Source organism: Solanum verrucosum, unplaced genomic scaffold, assembly GCF_900185275.1.
Source record: "Solanum verrucosum unplaced genomic scaffold, falcon-dt-bn FXZP01000253.1, whole genome shotgun sequence".
Lineage (NCBI taxonomy): Eukaryota > Viridiplantae > Streptophyta > Magnoliopsida > Solanales > Solanaceae > Solanum > Solanum verrucosum.
This window is the reverse complement of record NW_026019984.1, coordinates 2,544,265-2,564,340: the sequence shown is the minus strand read 5'-3', so window position 1 is coordinate 2,564,340 and position 20,076 is coordinate 2,544,265. Positions and strand designations below refer to the sequence as shown.

The window sequence follows — 20,076 nt, the reverse complement described above, 5'->3', positions numbered from 1 at the left end:
GCAGCCCACCGAAATCAGCCCACAACATTCAAAAATGACCAAATCCAACTCAATACCAAACAACAGCCCACCAAATTCCACTTTTGACCCGTAACCCGGCCCAATCCTTCATTGATCCAACCCCTTTTCTTTGTGAACGTTAACAACAACAGCTGACAACGTGACAAAAAGCAGCAGCAACATTGAACGACCCCAATATCCTACGCTTCTTTTTCCTCTCAGTCTAGTGGAGAACGCGACAAATTCCAGCAGTCCAGAATCGCTCCAGCAGCGCCATTCCAGTCTTAAGCCTCTGCAATTTTCGTCCTTGCTTCCGTGGGATGATGACACGCAAGAGTTCAAGGACGATTGATCAATCCCAAGCGTCGATTCACCCATTCCTCTTTCGGAATGGGGACGAAACTTAAAAAAAAAGTGTCTAGCTTAAATGGTGAAAGAGGTTTTTGGGTTTGAATTTTTGGGATGGGCTTTGGACCCGAATTTTCGTTCGTTTTCCCTCTACTTCTGCCCTAATTCCCCCTGCTATATATACTCTATCATTACTGATTGAAAAGAGGGGGGAGATTAGGAGATGTTCAGTTGCAAATTCTGAGTTAGAAAAAGAAAGGGGTTTAAAAAATATTAGGAGAAAAGTTGGGAAAAGTGGGCAAGAAGATTGAAAGATTGGCATTCTTTTACTGATACTAAGAGAACAGCTTCAGAGAAAGTATAGATATAAGATATATACAAAAAGAAAGCATAAGAGACAACTAATTCGAGTCTGAGTCCCATTCCTCTGTTTTCGCTTGGCATAAGCTCATTTGAGGCCGAGATTTCCTCCATTTTTCCGTTTGCTGTTCGTGTTCAGGTTCGTGCCTGTGCTTGTGTGGCAGAAGTCGTCCCAAGCTCGTAGTTGTCCCCAGTCGCTGCCCACAATAAGGTAAACAACTCGTAGTCCCCTTGTTCATTTTAAGTTCATTGTGTTGGTTTGATATGTAGTTCGTCGTGGATCCTAATATAAGCTTGCGTGATGTGTTCAGTGTGATGTGTGTTCTGAAATGAGTAACGCCTGTGTTCGTTTTCAAGAGGGCTTAATGGTCATTTGCCCTTGTATATTGTATATGCTCTTCTTAAATTTGTGGTTGTTTTGCTCGTCTTAAGTTTGGATTGTTTCTTCATTGTTTGTTTTTCTCTATTTTGTGTTCAGGCTCATGTTCTGATTAAGTGTTAAGCTCCATTGCTCTTGCTTTCACTTTCTAAAACTCATCTTAGTTAGTTTTTTTTATCCATATCGGTATATATCTAGGTTTATTTCGTACCAAAATATTGAGGTATTTTTGTATTTTAAGACTTCTTTCTTCGATATGAGATCCACGTTCTGTCTCTTCTACTGTTTTGCCTATCTGATTTTTTATTTCCTACTCTTTAGAGGTCACCCGTGGTTAGCTCAAACGCGTTGTTTCCAGGAAATATGTTTTTTTTTCCTTCAAATCTCGGGATGAGTTTTTTTTTTTCTAGTTTTCTTGAAATAAGTCTCTGGACTAGTTGTTTGTTTTATTGTTATACCTCTTTTGTTACTGTAACTATTTATGCACTTTAGTTAGAAGAGTTATCATTTGTGTGGTTTTAAATTCTAGTTTTTAGCTCAAATGCAAAGTCATAGTTGAGATCTTTCTGTGGGTCACTTATTAGGTTACAAAGGATATGATTGTTTTGCTTTATTTCCCAAATCTTGCTTTTGTTAAAAATCTGATCCGTAAGATTATTTGGGGCGTTTTAAATTTCAAGGTCCATTGCCTGTAGCTCTATTTATTGTTCACTTCCTTAATAATTCATTTAACATATGTCAATATGAGAGTGCATAAAGCTGAAAATTGGCGGAGGCTAAAGAAATGGGATTTGCTCATAATCTATACGCCATGTGTGCCTACAATTTCTAGTTCACACTTTTGGCCTTAGTTTCTTTGTTTGAAGGACACGTGTGATGTAGATTGATCTTTAACAAGTTACTAGTATTCATGAATGTGTATCAAATTTATCCTTTCTTCTTACTGTAGCTAGTAATGAGTAATTGGCCAAGTTTAAATTAGTCCTTAATATTCTATTATGGATTTACCGTGCTAAGTTATTAGTTATCTTAACGGTCATTTTATTTTTCTAGAAATACGTTGGATTTTTCTGATCCCGTTACTAATACGACTTTATTTGTCTTTGTACGTGAATTTGTCCGAGTTTGCTATGAACTCCCATTTTTCTCCGCCCTTGCATTTTGCGAGAGCCATAAAGGCTCCAAATTCCTTTATCGAGTCAACTGGCCAGCTATAAAAATTGACGAACAGGTTTCGGGGTCGAAAGAATATGCAGCAGATCGAGAAATTGAAAAGATTGGGCCAAAAGCCCACCCTTAATTCCAAAGAATTGTATTTTGTTACTTTGGGCCTAAGCCCTCGTCATTTCATTTATTACTATCTTATTAGAATTTAGGACAGGTGGAGGAATACTGGGCCTAAAGCCCAAAATAAAATATCCTATATTATGCTAGAATATGACAGGTACAAATGACTTAAATGGGCTAAAGGCTCAAAACGAAAATGGGCCCAAATACTGGCCCAGGCGGACAGGAAAACCAGATTTGGGCCCAACTCTCTTTCCCTCCTTACTTTATTGTGTTCATTTTACTTGCTAGTATTTGCCGCTAATCTTAAGGTCGAAAAAATTCAAATCCCCAAAAGACACCCATTTTGAATTAATCACTTAATCTAGTTTTTTCATCTTTACTTGACTTAAAAAATAAATAAGTGAATGAATAAGCTTACAAAACATTTCACTTGGATAAGTATTTCAACATTTTTCCTTTAATAGTTTCGACTACAAAAATAGTTCAATTTTGCAAGACGAGTTAAGTTAAAATTATTTTAGCCAAATGATTAATTGTCGGATAACCACATTAGTGGACATTCTAGGTGCTTTTAAAACCTTCCTAGAATGTTAATAAGAACCTCGAACCCTTTTCAAGTTTTCAATAGATTTACTGTTTTAGTCTTTTGAAAATAATAGTTTTCTTGATTTTTCTTAAAAATTAAGTGGCGACTCTAAACCAGTCTTAAAATATATTTTCCTAATAAAACAGCTTCCACAGCTCGAATCCGCGTCGCTTGAAGGCTGCCTTGATGTTAATTAATCCTTGAACTATATATATATATATATATAAGTAATAATCTCTAATAATTAAGGGTGATTATGATGTTGAGTGTAGATGTAGTCCAAGTGAGCTTCTTCAAGAACTCTTCTCTTAATACATTCTTGATCATTTTTATCCTCACATGAATATTCCTCTAGTCCCATCAACCTCTACACAAAATTGCAAAAAAACAACACAATAAATATATAATTACTAAAAAGTATGAAAGTTGAAATAATTAGAAGAAGAAAAAGGCTAGAAAATTACATTTAAATTAATAGTTCCCATCTTGTCAATTGAGTCTCCATCATTGGCTCTTTTAGGCAGCTTTGCTTCCTCTTCCACTGCAATCATTCAAAACTTTTGTTTAATTTACTCATCAACCAAGCTTTATAATATAAGTACAATATAATATAATTTCTTTAGTTATAAGTTTTAGTTACAAGAAACTTTTAATTTATACATGCAATCTAATTCATCCTTACTATTAGCTGATATAATAACTATAATGACATATTCAGTGGGATCTAAAGATGGTAGAATATACGTTGATTTTATTCCTACTTTTATAGGATAGTGAGATTATTTTCTGATAAACCCTTGTCACTTACTACTGTAGTAGATAATTTATCTTATTTTCAAGAATACAAAATTCTCAGACTTATCTATAGATATATACTTTAAATGATTTGATCATAGTGTAAAAGTTATTAACAGGAGAATGCATGCATTTAACTTAAACTATTTTCTTTGTGGTGGCATTTAAGTCAACTTGTGCGGACTTCGTCAACTAATCCATATTAAAAATAACGTTTACTAACCACTTTTCGGACATAATGTGTTATTTGTTTTTAAAAATAAAAGCTATTGCTTGGAATTTCATAACATATACACTAGCTAGGTAATAAAACTTCAACGATAATTATATCATGGAAAACCAACTTTTTGGTAGCTGGATTAGAGTTATGCAAATATTCATAAAGTAGGGAACAATTATAAGAAAATTTGTGTATCAATTTATGCAGGTATTAGTTATACATATATTAATTATTCTACCTTTTAGCCTGCATACATAAATACATAGATTCTGTCGTAACTTATACATATATATATATATTAGTTATGCAAATTTCTAAATTACAAACCAAACACCATAATAATTTTATACATTTACAATTCACCTCCTAACCAGCTACCAAACATGGTATTACTTATGCAGAATTTAGTACTTGCATAACTCACCTTCAAATAAAACCAACAACCAAACGACCCTTAATTCATCTAGTATATGCTATATGCTCATCAACACAAATATCAAATAACTCTAAGAATCGGAACTTAATTAGATAGACAAAAAAACATATAATTATGAAAATTATTCATATACCTTGCAGATTGTTTATTAAAAAACGACTAGATGCTTGTGAAAATATGATCATGGAAACAAGAAGAAGTAGCAGAAAATATACATTTTGCTTCATCATATTTTTGGTTCTAATAATTTGTGTGTGAGAGGGGAAAAAAGGAACTTTGTTGGGTTTTGCTGGTTGTGTTATGGAGAAGTATGTCAAGTATATATATACATATAAAAAGGTGGATTAATATTCCCATGGTATTGTAGACATAGAAATACCTTAATTAATTATTTAGTGGGCCCAAGTATATATATATATATATATATATATATATATATATATATATATTGTATCTACATGGTCATGTGACAAGTGTTTTTTTTTAATTCGATATTTCAAAATTTATTAGATATTTGATTTTCTATGATGCTCAAGAATCATTCTTATATATAAGAGAATATTATTATTATTATTTTCTCGACATACATGAGGGGCAAACAAACATCTCATTATTTTGTGGGAGAAAAAGAGTAGGCAATATTTAAAAAGTTCTTAGATGTAAAAATAGTTTATTTTTTATGACATCATCAATTCTTTCAAAGCTCATAACTATTGCAAGTAAAAATATAAGATATATGATAGTCTTTTCTTTAATAATAACGAAAAAGATAAATAACTGTAACCTTTTTCGACTTATTGGTTATTGGGTCATGTGAGCAACTAGAGGAAGACAACACGGGGCAAATCGAAGAGTAGAGCTTCAAGTGACTCGTTGAAGTATCTAAGAATAAAGAAAAAAGTTAATCGAAATTTCTCTTTTTATCGTCAAGTGACTTTGTGACGGAGGTGGAATAAGATAGGTGACAACTGATAAGATCAACAAGTCAACCTTTTAGACATGCAAACAACTGTTTCCCATTACAACACTTTAATATTTTGTTCATGTTTTAGCAACTTTTAACTTTCACTATCTATAGACAAGTTTCATTAACTTTTGATGTCTTTTTTTAGCCTCCGAATGAAAAGACAAGAAATGGAAGTTTAAAAAAAAATAAAAAATGATGACAATTATTTAAGTTTAGAAGTAGAGCTAGGTCGGAAATTTATGGATTCTGAACTTACTCTCAAATTTAGAAAATATTAGAAATGGAAGTTTTTTTTTTACTTGGTGTTCGATACCTGTATTATATATGATCTTGTTGAATGTGGATTCACATCGTGAAATATCATATACAGATAAAACACTCTCTAACATAAACAACTTCATATTTAAGATCTCTAATGAATGATTTAGAATTTTCAAAAAAAATATTTATCACTCCGTTGCGATTTTTATAATAAACTAGCTAGAGTTTAACTTATGCAAGCACCAAGTACATTGCTTCCCACATGTAAGCAACCAATTAAAGTGGTGGGAATTCCACCTTCATACATGACAATATCTATTTTAAGGAATTGTTTGGTTTCAATTGTGAGTGCTTTCTTACAAGACACTCACATATCATCCCATTATTACTTAATTTATTGCAACAAAAGAGTATAGACATGATCCACTCTATTGGAAACATTAATAATATATGTATTTTATTTTGGAAGAATTTCTAAGAAATAATATAAATATATTTTAGAACTAAAAGAAAACATTTAGCTGATTAAGAGCTTGTTTGGATTGACTTAATTTTACATGATTTTAAACATTTATGGAGTGTTCAGATAATTTTAAAAAGTGTTACACTCGATTTCAAGTTAAAAAGATAAAAATAAGTCAAAAGTTATTAGTTAAAAATTGTAATTTATGGCTTTTAACTTATAAGTTAAAAACAATAAGCCCATCCAAACAGACTAAGACGAGTGCCTTTTAACTAAAAAATAAAATATCTCTTAGCACTAGTTGATGGAATACAATGCTGGTAAAAATGTGCTTAATATAGTGTGATATTATTCATTTTGGATTAAGTTTATACAAGTTTTTTCCCCCAAAAACACGTGTACCATTATGATATAATCAGCCGGGAAAAAACCTTCCTTGTATTTACAAAATAGCCTCCTAATTTATACATAGTTTGTTCCAACGAATAAATCTATTTCAGGGTATATATATATGGAAATGTTATCTACCAAATATACAAAATAAAATTTCCTTTGTTTTCCTAAGTATAATCGTATGTGTCCAATTTTAATCTATCTATAATAATTACCGATGAGATTGGAACCATAAGACCTACTCTAAATTTTATATTAAATTACAAATATCTCATCTAAAATTTAAGTTATCAGAGACAATAATCTTTTATTTATTTATGGAACAAATACTAACATGTTATACCTATAAAATTATAATAACATTATAAATTCATTACACTATCAAACATAGTGCCACTAACGGTTTGTGTTCCTTAAAGAAAATGCACTAAAACTTTATGCCATTATTTAGTATATTACTTGGTGGTTGTGGAGGCTAAGATCTTTGGCATCAAAGTTGCATATTCTAAAAATTTGTACTTATTTTATAGTCCAAAGTTGGCAATACGTAAAAATAGAAAATCAAAGTTGTTTATACTTTATAGGATGCTCTTCTGGAATTGGTAGTCCCGTCTGCTCTGACGTCGGAATAATCATTATAATACGATGAGCACCTGATTAGCAAGAAATTCTCAGCTCTCCTCTTAGCAATGATCTGTCTAGGGCTACTTTCTAAACTGTGGATTCTGTAATAAGATCAATCGATTTGAAAATAGCACGCTCATCTCGCTTTTCGTTCATTTTCGCCACAAAAACATAGCCGCCATAATAAGAAGCAGGCGAAGCAGCTAGAAGTACTCGCTTCACGCCCTTGAATTATTATTCACGAATGAATTGGGAAATTTATTCTTGCATGCCACATGTAATTATCTAACAACTTTCAAGTTCAATTTTTTTAACATGAAAATTCATGTTTGATTGACACATAATGGAGTAGGCAATAATGAATGGGGTATTTTTTTAGGAGAAATAATCTCACTCCATATATATGGAAAGATTTAGATACCCCATGTTTGATTGATCAAATGCTATGTTTACTTTTCAAAAAGTAATTAAGGTCATATCTATTTGTGAATTCCAAACATTTTTGAGAGGAAAAAGAAATATGAAAAAGGTACAAAGATTATGAAAAGGGGCGGATTCAGAATTTAAAGTGTGATTTTTTAGCGATTTTAAACGTTTAAAAATATTTTATTATAAGTGTCCATGGTGAATTGAACTCTCATTGAGAAAGACAATAAAACTTAAGTAAATTTTATTTTTATCGTTGGACCAAAAGCTTACTCTGTTATCAAATTTTTAACAAATTTTTAATAAATTTCTCAATTTAAATACATAATGTATGTAAAAATTACTGAATTTCGAAGAACCTACACCCAATTCCCTAACACTAATGTATAACATGGATTATAAATCGTATAATTGTTTGTTAGTTTGACTTTAATCTCCATTTTATGAAGGTATCAATAAAGGGAAGCTTACATATATAGCCGCTTACAAAAATAATTACTATATGTACAAAAAAATTTATACTAGTTATGTGTAAAATATCTATATTATGTGTGTAATGTATATTATCGATTATTATTTTGATCAACGATTTACGGACTAAAAATCTCATCAATAGAAGCAAAAGGAGTAAGTAAAGATATTACAAAATTATTGAGCTCTACTAATAGTCCATTTGAGCTGACCCCATGGGCTGAGTTCGAACCCTCCTTGTTAAGTTGTTTCACTAAAGAAATGAAAAAAATACATAAATAAATGACTTAAGATATCACAATATCTAAAATTCTCTATTATTAAAAAAAATGCAAAAAATTCTCTCGGATACATCCCTCCCATTAAGTAATGTATCAAACAACCAAGGAATGTATTCAAGAGCAATGAAAAATTCAAAATTTTCGTAATTGGGGAAACTTCTGAATAGGATGTAATTATCCCCAAATATATTATGTACTTTATACTAAAGAAATTTAAACAAAGATAAATTTACACCGTGAGTCAATATTATATAATTATTTTCAAATAAAAAAAAAAGGAGGGGGAGGAGAAAAATGTAATTAGAAACTAGTCATTTACTGTCAAGTCTATATATGCAAAAATTTCCAAAATGTGGTCAAAATATAAAGAATGACTTGAAAAAGGACATATGGTGCCATTTTGTTTGGATTGGACTTCATGAGCCCATATCCTTTTTTGGGTTATGATTTGGGCTGAAATTGACTCTAGCTAGTGATTAGTGGCGGAGTCCAAAATTTCACTTAGGGGATTTGAAATATAAAGGAATGAACATATGGAAAAATTAAGAAAATGAAATATCTATTATATATACATAAAAAGTAATTTGAACCTTATATATACAATATAATTTTCTAGATAAAGATATTTGGATTGTGCCCAGGGTTGTGTATCAGTCGGTTTTGGGTCGGTTTTAAAGTTTATCAGTTTGACTTGTCGCTTATCGGTTTGTAGACATGCTAAACTTGTTAAGAACCATTAAGATATTTACTTATCGATTATCGATCGTTATCGATTTAACCGTTAAGATTTGACACAAAAAATAAAGAGCAACTTTCACATATAGCAGACACAAAATTCATATTTGTATGTTATAGCAAAGTTTGCATAATTGCACTCCATAACAAACATAAATATGTATATTTCGCTATACATATACAAAAGAAAGCAGTTGTATAATCTATTTTGGTATACATATACAAAAAGATCAATTGTATAAAGTGAGAGAGGCGAGTGAGTGAGCGAGATCTGGGAGAGTGGAGAGCGAGATCTGGAAGAGGGGAGAGAGGGTAACGAAAATATATGTATATATACAATTTTCACACATTTTATACATTTGCGTTTTGTATAAAGTGAGAGAGGCGAGTGAGAGAGCGAGATCTGAGAGAGTGGCGAGTGAGATCTGGGAGAGGGGAGAGAGGGGAACGAAAATATATGTATATATACAACTTTCTCTCGCTTTATATAAACACAAACACATTTTATACAATTTGCATTTTTTGTATAAAGTGAGAGAGGCGAGTGAGAGAGCGAGATCTGGGAGAGTGGCGAGCGAGATCTGGGAGAGGGGAGAGAGGGGAACGAAAATATATGTATATATACATTTTTCTCTCACTTTATATAAACACAAACGCATTTTATACAATTTGCGTTTTTTGTATAATGTGAGAGAGGCGAGTGAGGGAGCGAGATCTGGGGAGTGGCGAGCGAGATCTGGGAGAGGGGAACGAAAATATATGTATATATACAATTTTCTCTCGCTTTATACAAACACAAACACACTTTATACACTTGCGTTTGTATAAAAAACGAGAGAGGCGAGGGAGAGAACAAGAGTGGCGAGCGAGATTCATTAGGAGAGAGGTGAAATAGCAACAGTTTGCTATGAGGTACAATTAAATCAAACTATATTTATAGCATTTAATTTGAATTAATAGTTTGTTATTATATACAATTTCCCCAAAAATAAATTATTGAAATCACTTAAAAACACGGTGACAAATCAAATAAACAATGCACATGAGTTGATAGTTGATAGATTGTATCTTGCTCAAAAATAACACTAAAACATCGTAGAATAACCGAAAGTTTGAGACTGCTAGATATTAAAATACGAAACTAAATCCTAAGTCAAGGACTTTATTTACTGAATGGTATAAATATAATTTATTAATTTACTATTGGAATATCGATTGACCTGTTAAGAAAAACCTAAAACCGTTAAGAACCGATAACTCGATAGTAAAAAAAAATCAAAACAGTTAAATCAATAATCTATTACTGATAAATCAATAACTTTTTTTCGATTCAGATTATTGATTTCAATTCGATTTCGTACGGCCCTAATTGTGCCCCTAGCTCGGGTGCATTGTAATAATGAGTCGAAAGATGGGCTTTGGGACGAGATAAGTTTAAACTTTAGACATGTATACACACATTTGAAGGATATATTGCAAATAGTGATCATATTTTAAATAAAAATCCTAAATGTGATTACTAGTGCAAATTACCACTTATTTCCTCTCCTTTTTTATTTAAAAAATAATAATTTTATATTTCTTTTTTTTCTTTCCTTTTGGAAATGGTTTATGTATATAATAATATTATATAAGAGCTAGTATGAAATAAAAAGAAAAATCAACTTGGTTATAAAATAAAAAAAATGAGAAAAGAAAGAAATGGTCACTCATTTAAATGTAGAATTCTTGAGTTTGCAAAACTAAAACAAAAATAAGATATGTATATCATAATAGTATAGTAATAAGTATTTATTTGACTTTGTTTATTTATTTTCTTTATCTTGCTACTTGTACAACTTGTATATGAAAAATTCTAACCAACACCCCTATGTGGACTTAATTTCCACCTACTTTTTCTTCAACAACCAAGCATCAAATATAGTCAAGATTTATTATTTGTTACATAATCAACTTCTATAATAATAACAATTCAATAAAACAAAATAAATATCCCTATTAATATAATCAAGATTTCTTATTTTTTTTTCCAATTTTATTGCAAAAAAATTTGTACTTAATAGTTTTTCAAAAAGTTCTTGAACTGTTAAACAATGACTTTTTCTTTTATAATTCTTATTTCATTTTGTAAAAGAACTATTTTTTTTGTTTGTAAAATATTCATTTGGTTAACAATATATCTTGAAAGAAGACTTCTTAACTATATTTATTTTTATTTGATTTGATTTTTTTTTTTTAAAAACAATAATTTAAAAAGGAATACTTTGTCATGCACACAAAGGGTAGTTGAATTAATCAGACGAGTGGTGGTAGGTAAGGGCAATTTTGAATTTAAGAAAGAAATTAGATTTTTATTTGATTTTCAATCGGTCAGTTTTTATATTGAAGTCGTGACTTATTTAGATTTGTTTGACGTATGACTTGTTAAAGGAGAAAGCGTTTTCTAACAATATTTTTTTAAAAATTCAAAAATCGAATCCAAAATCTCTTAATGAAAATACTATTTATTTCACCAAAAAGCTTATCGATAAATAATATAATTAGTGAGTTCCATGAACTTGTCAAAAAAGAAGCAAAGGTGTCCTTGTTTAGAGATTCACCAACAATTTGTCAATATTTCATCAAATATAATAAGTGTATATATATGTCTGCCAAAATGGTCTTCACACTATGGTGGAATTAGTGTCTTTTTTCCAAAAATGAAAAAATAAAATTAAATAAAAGACACTTGTATAGTTTAAACTTTAAACCACATCTTGACAATTGTCAATGGTCATTTGAAGTTTTCTTCTTATAATAATAAACATGTATATAATCTTTGGATTATAAATTAAAATAATTTTGATTGTAATTCCAGAATAACCTAGTTATGAACGAAATGACTTCATAGTAATTAAGATCAAATTTAAAATTTATATTTGTACATTAGAGTGTTCCCGAACTATATAAATGATCGTGTATGACATGACTCACTAATTCTACGCAAGACACTATATATTATTCGTTTCAGTATCAATTATAATTGATTTAAGAATTGAATAGACATATTTTTATGATATTTTTTCCTACTACAAATTTTATAGAAAAACTTTTATGGACACCAATGTTGAGATGGCCGAGTTGGTCTAAGGCGCCAGATTAAGGTTCTGGTCCGAAAGGGCGTGGGTTCAAATCCCACTCTCAACATTTTATGTTCTTTTTTTTTACCTTCTAGATATTTCTTTTGGATTCCCACCCGTTTTTTGATATTTGTTACTCGCATTGTAGTCCAACTAAATTTAGAGTCACATTAGAAAGTAGGGCTGTGTTTCGGTTTGGTTTTGAAGTTTATCGGTTGGACTTATCGGTTATTAGTTTGTAGACATGCTAAACCGTTAAGAACCATTAAAATAGTGGGTTATTGGTTATTGGTGGTTATCGGTTTGGTTATTGGTTTAACCGTTAAGATTTGACACAAAAAATAAGTGATTGAATATGGTGACAAACCAAATAAACCATGTACATGAGTTGATAGATTGTATCTTGCTCAAAAACAACGCTAACACATTGTAGAGTAATTGAAAGTTTGCCAGAAATAAAAATATGAAACTAAATCCTAAGTCAAGGACTTTATATACCGAACTGTATAAATATAATTTATTAATTTACTATTGGATTATCGATTAACCTGTTAAGAAAAAACATCAAACTGTTAAGAATTAATAACATGATAATAAAAAAATCAAAATCGTTAAACCAATAAAAAAAATTTGATTCGGGTTATCGATTTTCTACAACCCTATAAAAAAGTCCCACGTTGATATTTATTACTCATATTGTGGTCCAACTAAATTCAGAGTCACATTAAGCAGTCTCACATTAAAAATGAAATATTTCTAATAAAGACGACTTCATTACCGATTTTAACTTTGAGTCCTTTATAGTACATTAATATCTTCTTCTTTTTCTACATGAATATAACTTAAGAATAATGTTTTTAAAAGATGCTTTATAATTCTGTCACATAGTTTTTTACTAGTCACTTTCATGTGAGTTGTGAAATATCTTAATTAACAAAAGGCAAAACTGGTGGAAATTAATTAGACCTAATATTATTTGATTAGACATATCAACAATTTGAATAGACCTAATATTATTTTCATGGAAATTAATTAGGTAAAAATTGTTTTAGCTCCATAATGTACTTTCTTTTCTAATATTAATAATACCTTTATAATCATTTAGACCTAACTTTAAATATATAATATAATCCGTAAGATTGACTGAGTTGATTCAAATGTATAATATAATCTGTAAGATTGACTGAGTTGATTGAGCAGAGCAATGAGGGGTGTCAGTCGCAACATCTGACATATTTTCCTAGTCGAACTCAAGGCACATAATTTACCTAGAGCGATTTCCCTTTTGGTGTGATTTTTGCGGGCTATTACACTGAAACAAAGTTTACCCTAAACGTAGCCAAAGAATAGCGGTTGTTGATTCCTTGTCATAAATATCTATTTTTTCAGCGGTATTTCAGAATATATTGAGCATTTTCTAATGTTTTGATTAGCAATAGAGAAATATATTTAGTGGGAGATTAGCAACTAAACCAACTTATAATACTAATAATTAGCAAGTGGACCAATCTTCCTATATAGTCTTTGTTGTGTTCACAAGAAACTAACCTCGTCTAATAACATAGTTATATGTGAACAGTTCTTCATTTGAAATAATTTTTTCTTCTAAAATTAGGGTTAAAAGTACTCTCGATCTTCGGTTATCGATAAATTCTTATTTTAGCCCTTAACTAAATATATTTAGTCTTTAATTAATTGAAACGCGTACATATTTTTGATCAATTGGCTTGTGAATATATACAAATTTACCGTGAGCATCAATTGTTTTACCATTTAATTATCACGTGTTATGTTAAAGATGTATTATTGTTCAATGTTTAACAGTAAAATAATCCAAAAAAATATTCTAAATATAACATATTACTTGTATTAAGGGACCAAAATTACATACTTTGGTTCGAGGTTAAGTATATTTTGTTAACTATTTCAAGGATTAAAATTTAAAAAATTCAATAATTGAAGGATTAAAAATACTATTATCCCTTAAAATTATTAACAACGTGTAAACAGAATATAAAGATAATAACATAAGCCATTGAAAAGTTATATTTCCCACCTACAACAAGAATTAAGGTTTAAATATTCCTAAATAATTAATTACACAGTGAGGGTTCTAAATGTTAGGTAAAAGAGAAACTTTTTGTTGATAGTCCGAATCAACAATTCTTGTGTGGAAAATATTTTTATGGTCCCTTTCTTATTATTGAGTCGTTAATATCAGTTTTGTTATGAGATTCACAAGTTAACATACATATATTTATCTAATTTTCTAATACAAATATAGAGTTTACGAAAAAGCTACTGGATTCGTTCAAATCCACGAACTCCCACTTAGCTCCGCCTCTAATTACAGTCAATTTTTTAATTTTTTTTTTACTATTTCAACAACATTTTACTACTTTTGTTCACCAACCCATTCTCTTCCTAATTTCAAATATTTAGATGAAATATACTTCTACAATGAATCAAGTTTTCAGTTTATACATATTGTATAGTGTATAAGTTATATTCAAATAATGAAAAGAAAATCTAAATAAAGTGTTTGGGGACTTGTAAGGTGGGATTGTTCGACAAAATAGTGAAGTCAGGAATTTCACAAATAAAAAAAATTGATAAAAAAAAATGAAATTCAAACACGTGAGCACTCTAGGGTTCTTTCAATGCGTCTAAAATCGCTAGGCTACAACACCTTGTTCTGTCAAGAGTGTTCATAATATGTTATTTAATTATATCGTGTATCATTTTATTAATATATACGATATTATTTTTCGACGAAGATTGTCCAAATCTACACCCCTATTTGGTAGAATGTATTTTAAATAATAATGTATGTATTGATTTTGTGTATAATATTACTTATATTAATATTATGTCTGATACATATTTTCAACCTATCTTTAATTATACACTTTATATGGTTATATAAGTTATAACTAATACATGACAAATCATCAATTAATAATGCAAAATTTTTTAATGCATACATCATGATTAAAGATATAATTATTTTTCAAACCTTTTTGCATCTTTTTTCTTGTATTTATGAAGAGTATTTATGTAAATCAATAATTTAAAAAATTTATGTAATATATATTATTTTTAATACATAAAATCAAACAATGTATAAAAATAATTTTAATATAACTAATAACAACATTAATATTATTACTATATGTATTATATATTTAATAATATTATTATACATCCAACCAAACTACTCCAAAAAGGACAACGTGGTTCATAACTTTTTAAAGATAATGCCACAACAAAAAGGACAATTTTATCATCACAATTTTTTTAAAAAAAATCCTTACATCAAATGGGATGTCTACAAATGGCTTATATAGACTATGGTCCTCAATACCACAATTTTCTTTTTGCCCTAGCAAAAGTAGCAATGTCAATAATTTTAATTATGAGTAGCTCTTTTGTCACTTTCTTTTTTAATCAATTTAGAAAAGAATATGATATTTCTTTTTAAAATTTTAATTATCACGAAATGAAGTGAGTATGTTTAACGAATTTTTGATACCAATAAGTTGTGTAATTGAAAAATTGAGATCCCTTCATTTATATTCCAAAGTTTTCGAGTCCAAATTTTTGGGAATGAAAAAAAAAACTTTAAGAATCAATAGTGTTAGATGTTAGCCACTCAATTTATGTTTATTATTTTCCCAAGCCAAAATTTTAGTTAGGAACTTAATTTCATGAAAACTCTATATGACCTACTAATGGTTTGATAATATGTTTATATATTAGTGTTGATAGTAACAAAAAAAAGAGATTGAAATAATAAATCATAACTATTTCCATCACATGATAAAATTATTTTAGATGGTATAAATGTGATGGGCAATAACTTTATTATGATTTCAAGTGATTTTTGAAGTTCAAAATATTTGAGTAGATAAAGTTAATAATCTTTTTTTGAATTGACTCAAAAAAGATTGAAAAAGAAATTAAGATGCCTTGTGGGGAAACATCAATGAAGTTGAAGTTTGTAAGAAGTCAAGAAAAAGTTGTTGAGAGCACAAGTTGGGGAAATATAATCCCCACCCCACCCCCAAAAAAAGGAGGGGGAGGGGGGCAGCCATTACTTTTTTCAATTTTAAATTTTAAATATATATATAATTTATTTTTTTATCTATTTATGACTCTAACTAATTTCTATTTATTTATTTTGATTATCTAATCAGTTGTTCGTAAAATGTGAGAAAATTATTATAGAATAATTAGTTAATAGAATTATTAGTATTTATTATTTTGTCCTGGTAAATCTTTGTAACTCGTGTAATTTAACGAATTGTAGTAGTTTGTAATTGGATTATTGTAGTTTTTATTAAAATATCATATTATGATTTTAGAATAATATATTATCTATTTCACTATAAAAATGTTAATTTTGTGTCAAACTTATAGGTATTTTGATAGTTTTTAGAATTTGTGAGTGGTTTTTTTTTTTATAAAAAAGAGAGAAATATGTTTCCAAGAATTATGATCAAACACAAATTGAAACTTGACACAAATCTGATTTTCTAAAAATATTTGGACATTCATAAAAATATGTTAGATTAATTAAGATCTTGATTAATTTGAGTTTCCACGATGTAAGATCCATATAAAAAAATGTTCTCTATCAATTACTTTTCTCAAATTGAAACTCGAAACTCATCATGAGTGAAGGAGTCATATCCATCTCACTATAATTCATGACCAAATCATAATTATTAATACAAAAGACAAAACCTAGTAACAATCATATATTGTATTGTGTTAGAAGTAATAAAAACATTATGATTCAGAATTCATAAATAAAAATTCGTAAGTTCACCTCTTCCAAAACCCTTTATTGTGAAACCACCATTATTAACCAAAAAATAGATTCCCTTGTGCCACCTAAAGGCTAAAATTCTCACATTTTTTAATTCTTTGAATCTCAAATCCCTTGGATCTTATAACTTCAAAGAATAAAAAGAAAGTATATTCTTTTTATTTGATCCTATTTCTACAATTGTTTGAAAAGCACTAGTAATATCAATTAAAAAAATATCAATTTTTATTTTATTTTGACGAGCCATAAGAAAGAGTATAATAACTATCAAATTAGAAAATAAATAAATTCATCACATATGGGGAAAAAAATGAGTATAAACAATTACACATTTACCAAAGATTATGAAATGTAGTTCAAACTAGTATGATATAAATCCTAAAATAAAACATATTAAATATAATATAAAATTTTTTTCTTAAGGTGGGGGTAGGGGGTAAAAGGGGGGTGGGGGTGGTTGCTAATCTTCACGAGAAGGACACCATGGAGTCATATCCATTGGATAACTTCCCAAAACCCTCAAAAACGACGTGAACTCCTGAACTTCAGCCAACGCATTCTGAGCTCTAACATCCGCCATGGAAGCTTCGAAATCTACATAGAACATGTACTCGAAATGCTTCGCCGTTCCGACGTTCGCATCGTCGACTAGCCGGATCGGACGATTCCGGTGAGGCCGTGACTCGATCTTCGTTAAACTGATGTTTCTGAATGCGAAAGCTGATAACACTTTGAACAGAACGCTTGTTCCTTTATCATGTGCGAAGACGATGCTTGTTTTGAATGGACGATCGGTTCGAGGAATTATTGGTTCACGAGCTAGCATAACGAAACGAGTTACGTTGCTTGAATCGTCCTGGATTCCTTCAGCTAAGATCTGGAGACCGTATAGATCGGCGGCGCGTGCGGAGGCGATTGCGGCTGTGTCACGGAGGTTGTTGGCAGCTATGTATTCGGCAGCGCCGGCGGTATCGTCAACAGCTTCTCGAGTTACGTTTAAACCGAGTTTTGTTAGTGTGAGCTCGCATTGTGCTAAGGCTTGTGGATGGCTTATGACTCTGTTGAGATACTCTTTTCGAACGCCTGGAAGTGCTAAGAGGCAGTGGTGAACTGGGAGTTGAACTTCTCCGACGATGTGGAGACGGTGACGGAGGAGGAGGTCATAGTTTCTGTGAATGGATCCTCCGAGGGAGTTTTCAACGGGGAGAACTGCACGGTCAGCGATCCAGAGTTCAACGGCTTGGAATGCAACTTCGAATTGATCACAAGGTATGGCTTCACATTTCGGATAAGCTTTACCAGCGGCAGCTTCGCTGTACGCTCCAGGTACACCTTGGTAAGCGACGCGAAGCTGAGCACCGTGCATCGGCGCTGGGGAGAGGTCAGTGATGGTGAGCGGCTTAGGTTGGTTATCGATTGGAACTAGATCGAGATCCATCGTCGCCTTATGGCCGTTCACGGCGGTGATGTTACCAGCACCGCCACTCTTCTCAGCGTTCTGCTGCTGCGACACTACTTTACTTGCTAAAATCGCACAGGAACTCTGCCAGTCGGCTCTCGAACCGCCGACGTGTCCGGCAGAGTTGGTATTCGCGGTACCGGTGTTGACGGCGGCGTTGGCCGCGTCAAACCGGTAAACGCATCTGATAACCGGTCGACTCGGGTTAACCCGATTCGACTGTATCTTCGTCCGGATTAAGGATTTGAGATTTATCCCCGACGATGATGGAGTAAGCGATTGCATTTTACTAGGGTGCAAATTGCAATTACTCTATAAAATTAGGGGCGTAATTGAGAAAAAAGGAAAATATAAAAAGAGAGAAATTTATTTGAAGCTGGTAGTTCTAAGGGAACATCCAAGCTGAGAAATGAAAGAAATGAACATGATATTTATATTGGGTGAGTGGGTGGGTGAAGGAGGTTTGGTCAATCTCACACCAACCACTTTTTTCCTCTTATTAATTATTAATTTCATGTTCAATCGAAAATATTTTTCCTACCTTCAAAAGACTACATAAACCTTAAATAGATTACATTTCATGTTGGAATAAAAAAAAAATTATTACTTTTTCGGTATTATTTATGTGACATTATTTAACTTGATATGTTATTTTAAAAGAATTAATTTTGAACATTATAATCTAAAATAATTCTTACATATTTATGTGTCCGTAAATAAAAAAGGAAATTAAAATTAAATTATTTCTAATTATAAAAAGTGATTTTTTGAAACGAACTATAAAAAAAAAAAAACACATATGGGTTTAAGAAAGTAAGAAATGTCGCAATACAAACTAAAATAGACACAAAAAAAAATAAAGGGGATTTTTTCCGACTATTTAACACCCCTTAGTATAAGGTTGTTCCATCACTAATTATTTATCCTAGTAATTTTTTTAAAAGATTATTTTCAAGTTTCTAAAATGATGGGTATTTTACCTGTTCGGTTTTAATTTGTCTGTCTTCTTTTGACTTGACATAAAATTTAAGAAAATAAAAGACTTTTGAATTTTATGGTCTTAATTAAAGATATGCCAAATAAATCATGTACTCTTCCCTAATTACTTGTCTACTTTTGAAAATGACACACCAATTAAAAAACAATGTTTGACATAATGAATTTACCATTTTACTCGTATTAACTATGAAGTGGATGAATTAAAAATTTAAGATTTTCAAGAATATCTACTTTTTTCAAAGTAATTAATTGAGGGTATAATAGGTAAAAAAATTGTTTTTTCTTAATTTGTCAAAATAAACAAGTAAAAAAAAATTGAACAAATAATTAGAAACAGAGAAAATATCTCTTTAATCATATGGTGTTAAATATATCATAAGAAAAATTAAAATTATAAAAAAAATCAATATTCATTTAAAACTAATTTTAAAAAAAGTTATGATAACCCAATTGAAACAAAGAATAATATTACTCATTTATTACGTCTAATAATACTACATAGTTGTTGATATGATGCATAGCAATACACACACGTTTCTATCTAGACATCCACATATATACATGTGAATTTGTAGTGTGATTTCTTTCAACTTTCAAGGAAGATAGAGACAAGTAGACAATTATTCTCACCCT

The 20,076-nt window shown here is 30.3% G+C and overlaps 4 protein-coding genes and 1 non-coding gene across 5 annotated transcripts in view; 2 read left to right on the top strand and 3 right to left on the bottom strand.

Annotated features, from left to right (window-relative positions):
• The window catches only part of LOC125818164 (uncharacterized), a 231,733-nt gene that overhangs the window by 96,377 nt on the left and 115,280 nt on the right, over positions 1-20,076 (top strand). The window lies entirely within an intron of this gene.
• LOC125818150 (histone deacetylase HDT2) overlaps positions 1-20,076 on the bottom strand; it is a 104,065-nt gene that overhangs the window by 33,223 nt on the left and 50,766 nt on the right. The window lies entirely within an intron of this gene.
• On the bottom strand, positions 3,192-4,668 carry LOC125818163 (putative phytosulfokines 6). The gene is made up of 3 exons (XM_049497700.1): positions 4,548-4,668; positions 3,428-3,504; positions 3,192-3,330 (listed from the first exon to the last, which is right to left on the bottom strand). Exons 1-3 carry the CDS (start codon positions 4,642-4,644, stop codon positions 3,208-3,210), a joined length of 297 nt encoding a protein of 98 aa, XP_049353657.1. The 5' UTR covers positions 4,645-4,668; the 3' UTR covers positions 3,192-3,207.
• TRNAL-AAG (transfer RNA leucine (anticodon AAG)) lies at positions 12,141-12,221 on the top strand. Its single transcript has one exon. It is a non-coding gene; the product is annotated as a tRNA-Leu (tRNA).
• LOC125818140 (arogenate dehydratase 3) lies at positions 17,283-18,917 on the bottom strand. Its single transcript, XM_049497671.1, has one exon. It carries the CDS (start codon positions 18,727-18,729, stop codon positions 17,446-17,448), a length of 1,284 nt encoding a protein of 427 aa, XP_049353628.1. The 5' UTR covers positions 18,730-18,917; the 3' UTR covers positions 17,283-17,445.

Excerpts from the sequence above, each read along its gene's own strand:
- LOC125818163 (XM_049497700.1), bottom strand. The coding sequence starts at position 4,644 with ATGATGAAGCAAAATGTATATTTTCTGCTACTTCTTCTTGTTTCCATG. Across the intron at positions 3,505-4,547 it reads TTTAATAAACAATCTGCAAG|TGGAAGAGGAAGCAAAGCTG; the intron begins GTATATGAATAA and ends GAATGATTGCAG. Across the intron at positions 3,331-3,427 it reads TGGGAACTATTAATTTAAAT|AGGTTGATGGGACTAGAGGA; the intron begins GTAATTTTCTAG and ends AATTTTGTGTAG.
- LOC125818140 (XM_049497671.1), bottom strand. The coding sequence starts at position 18,729 with ATGCAATCGCTTACTCCATCATCGTCGGGGATAAATCTCAAATCCTTA.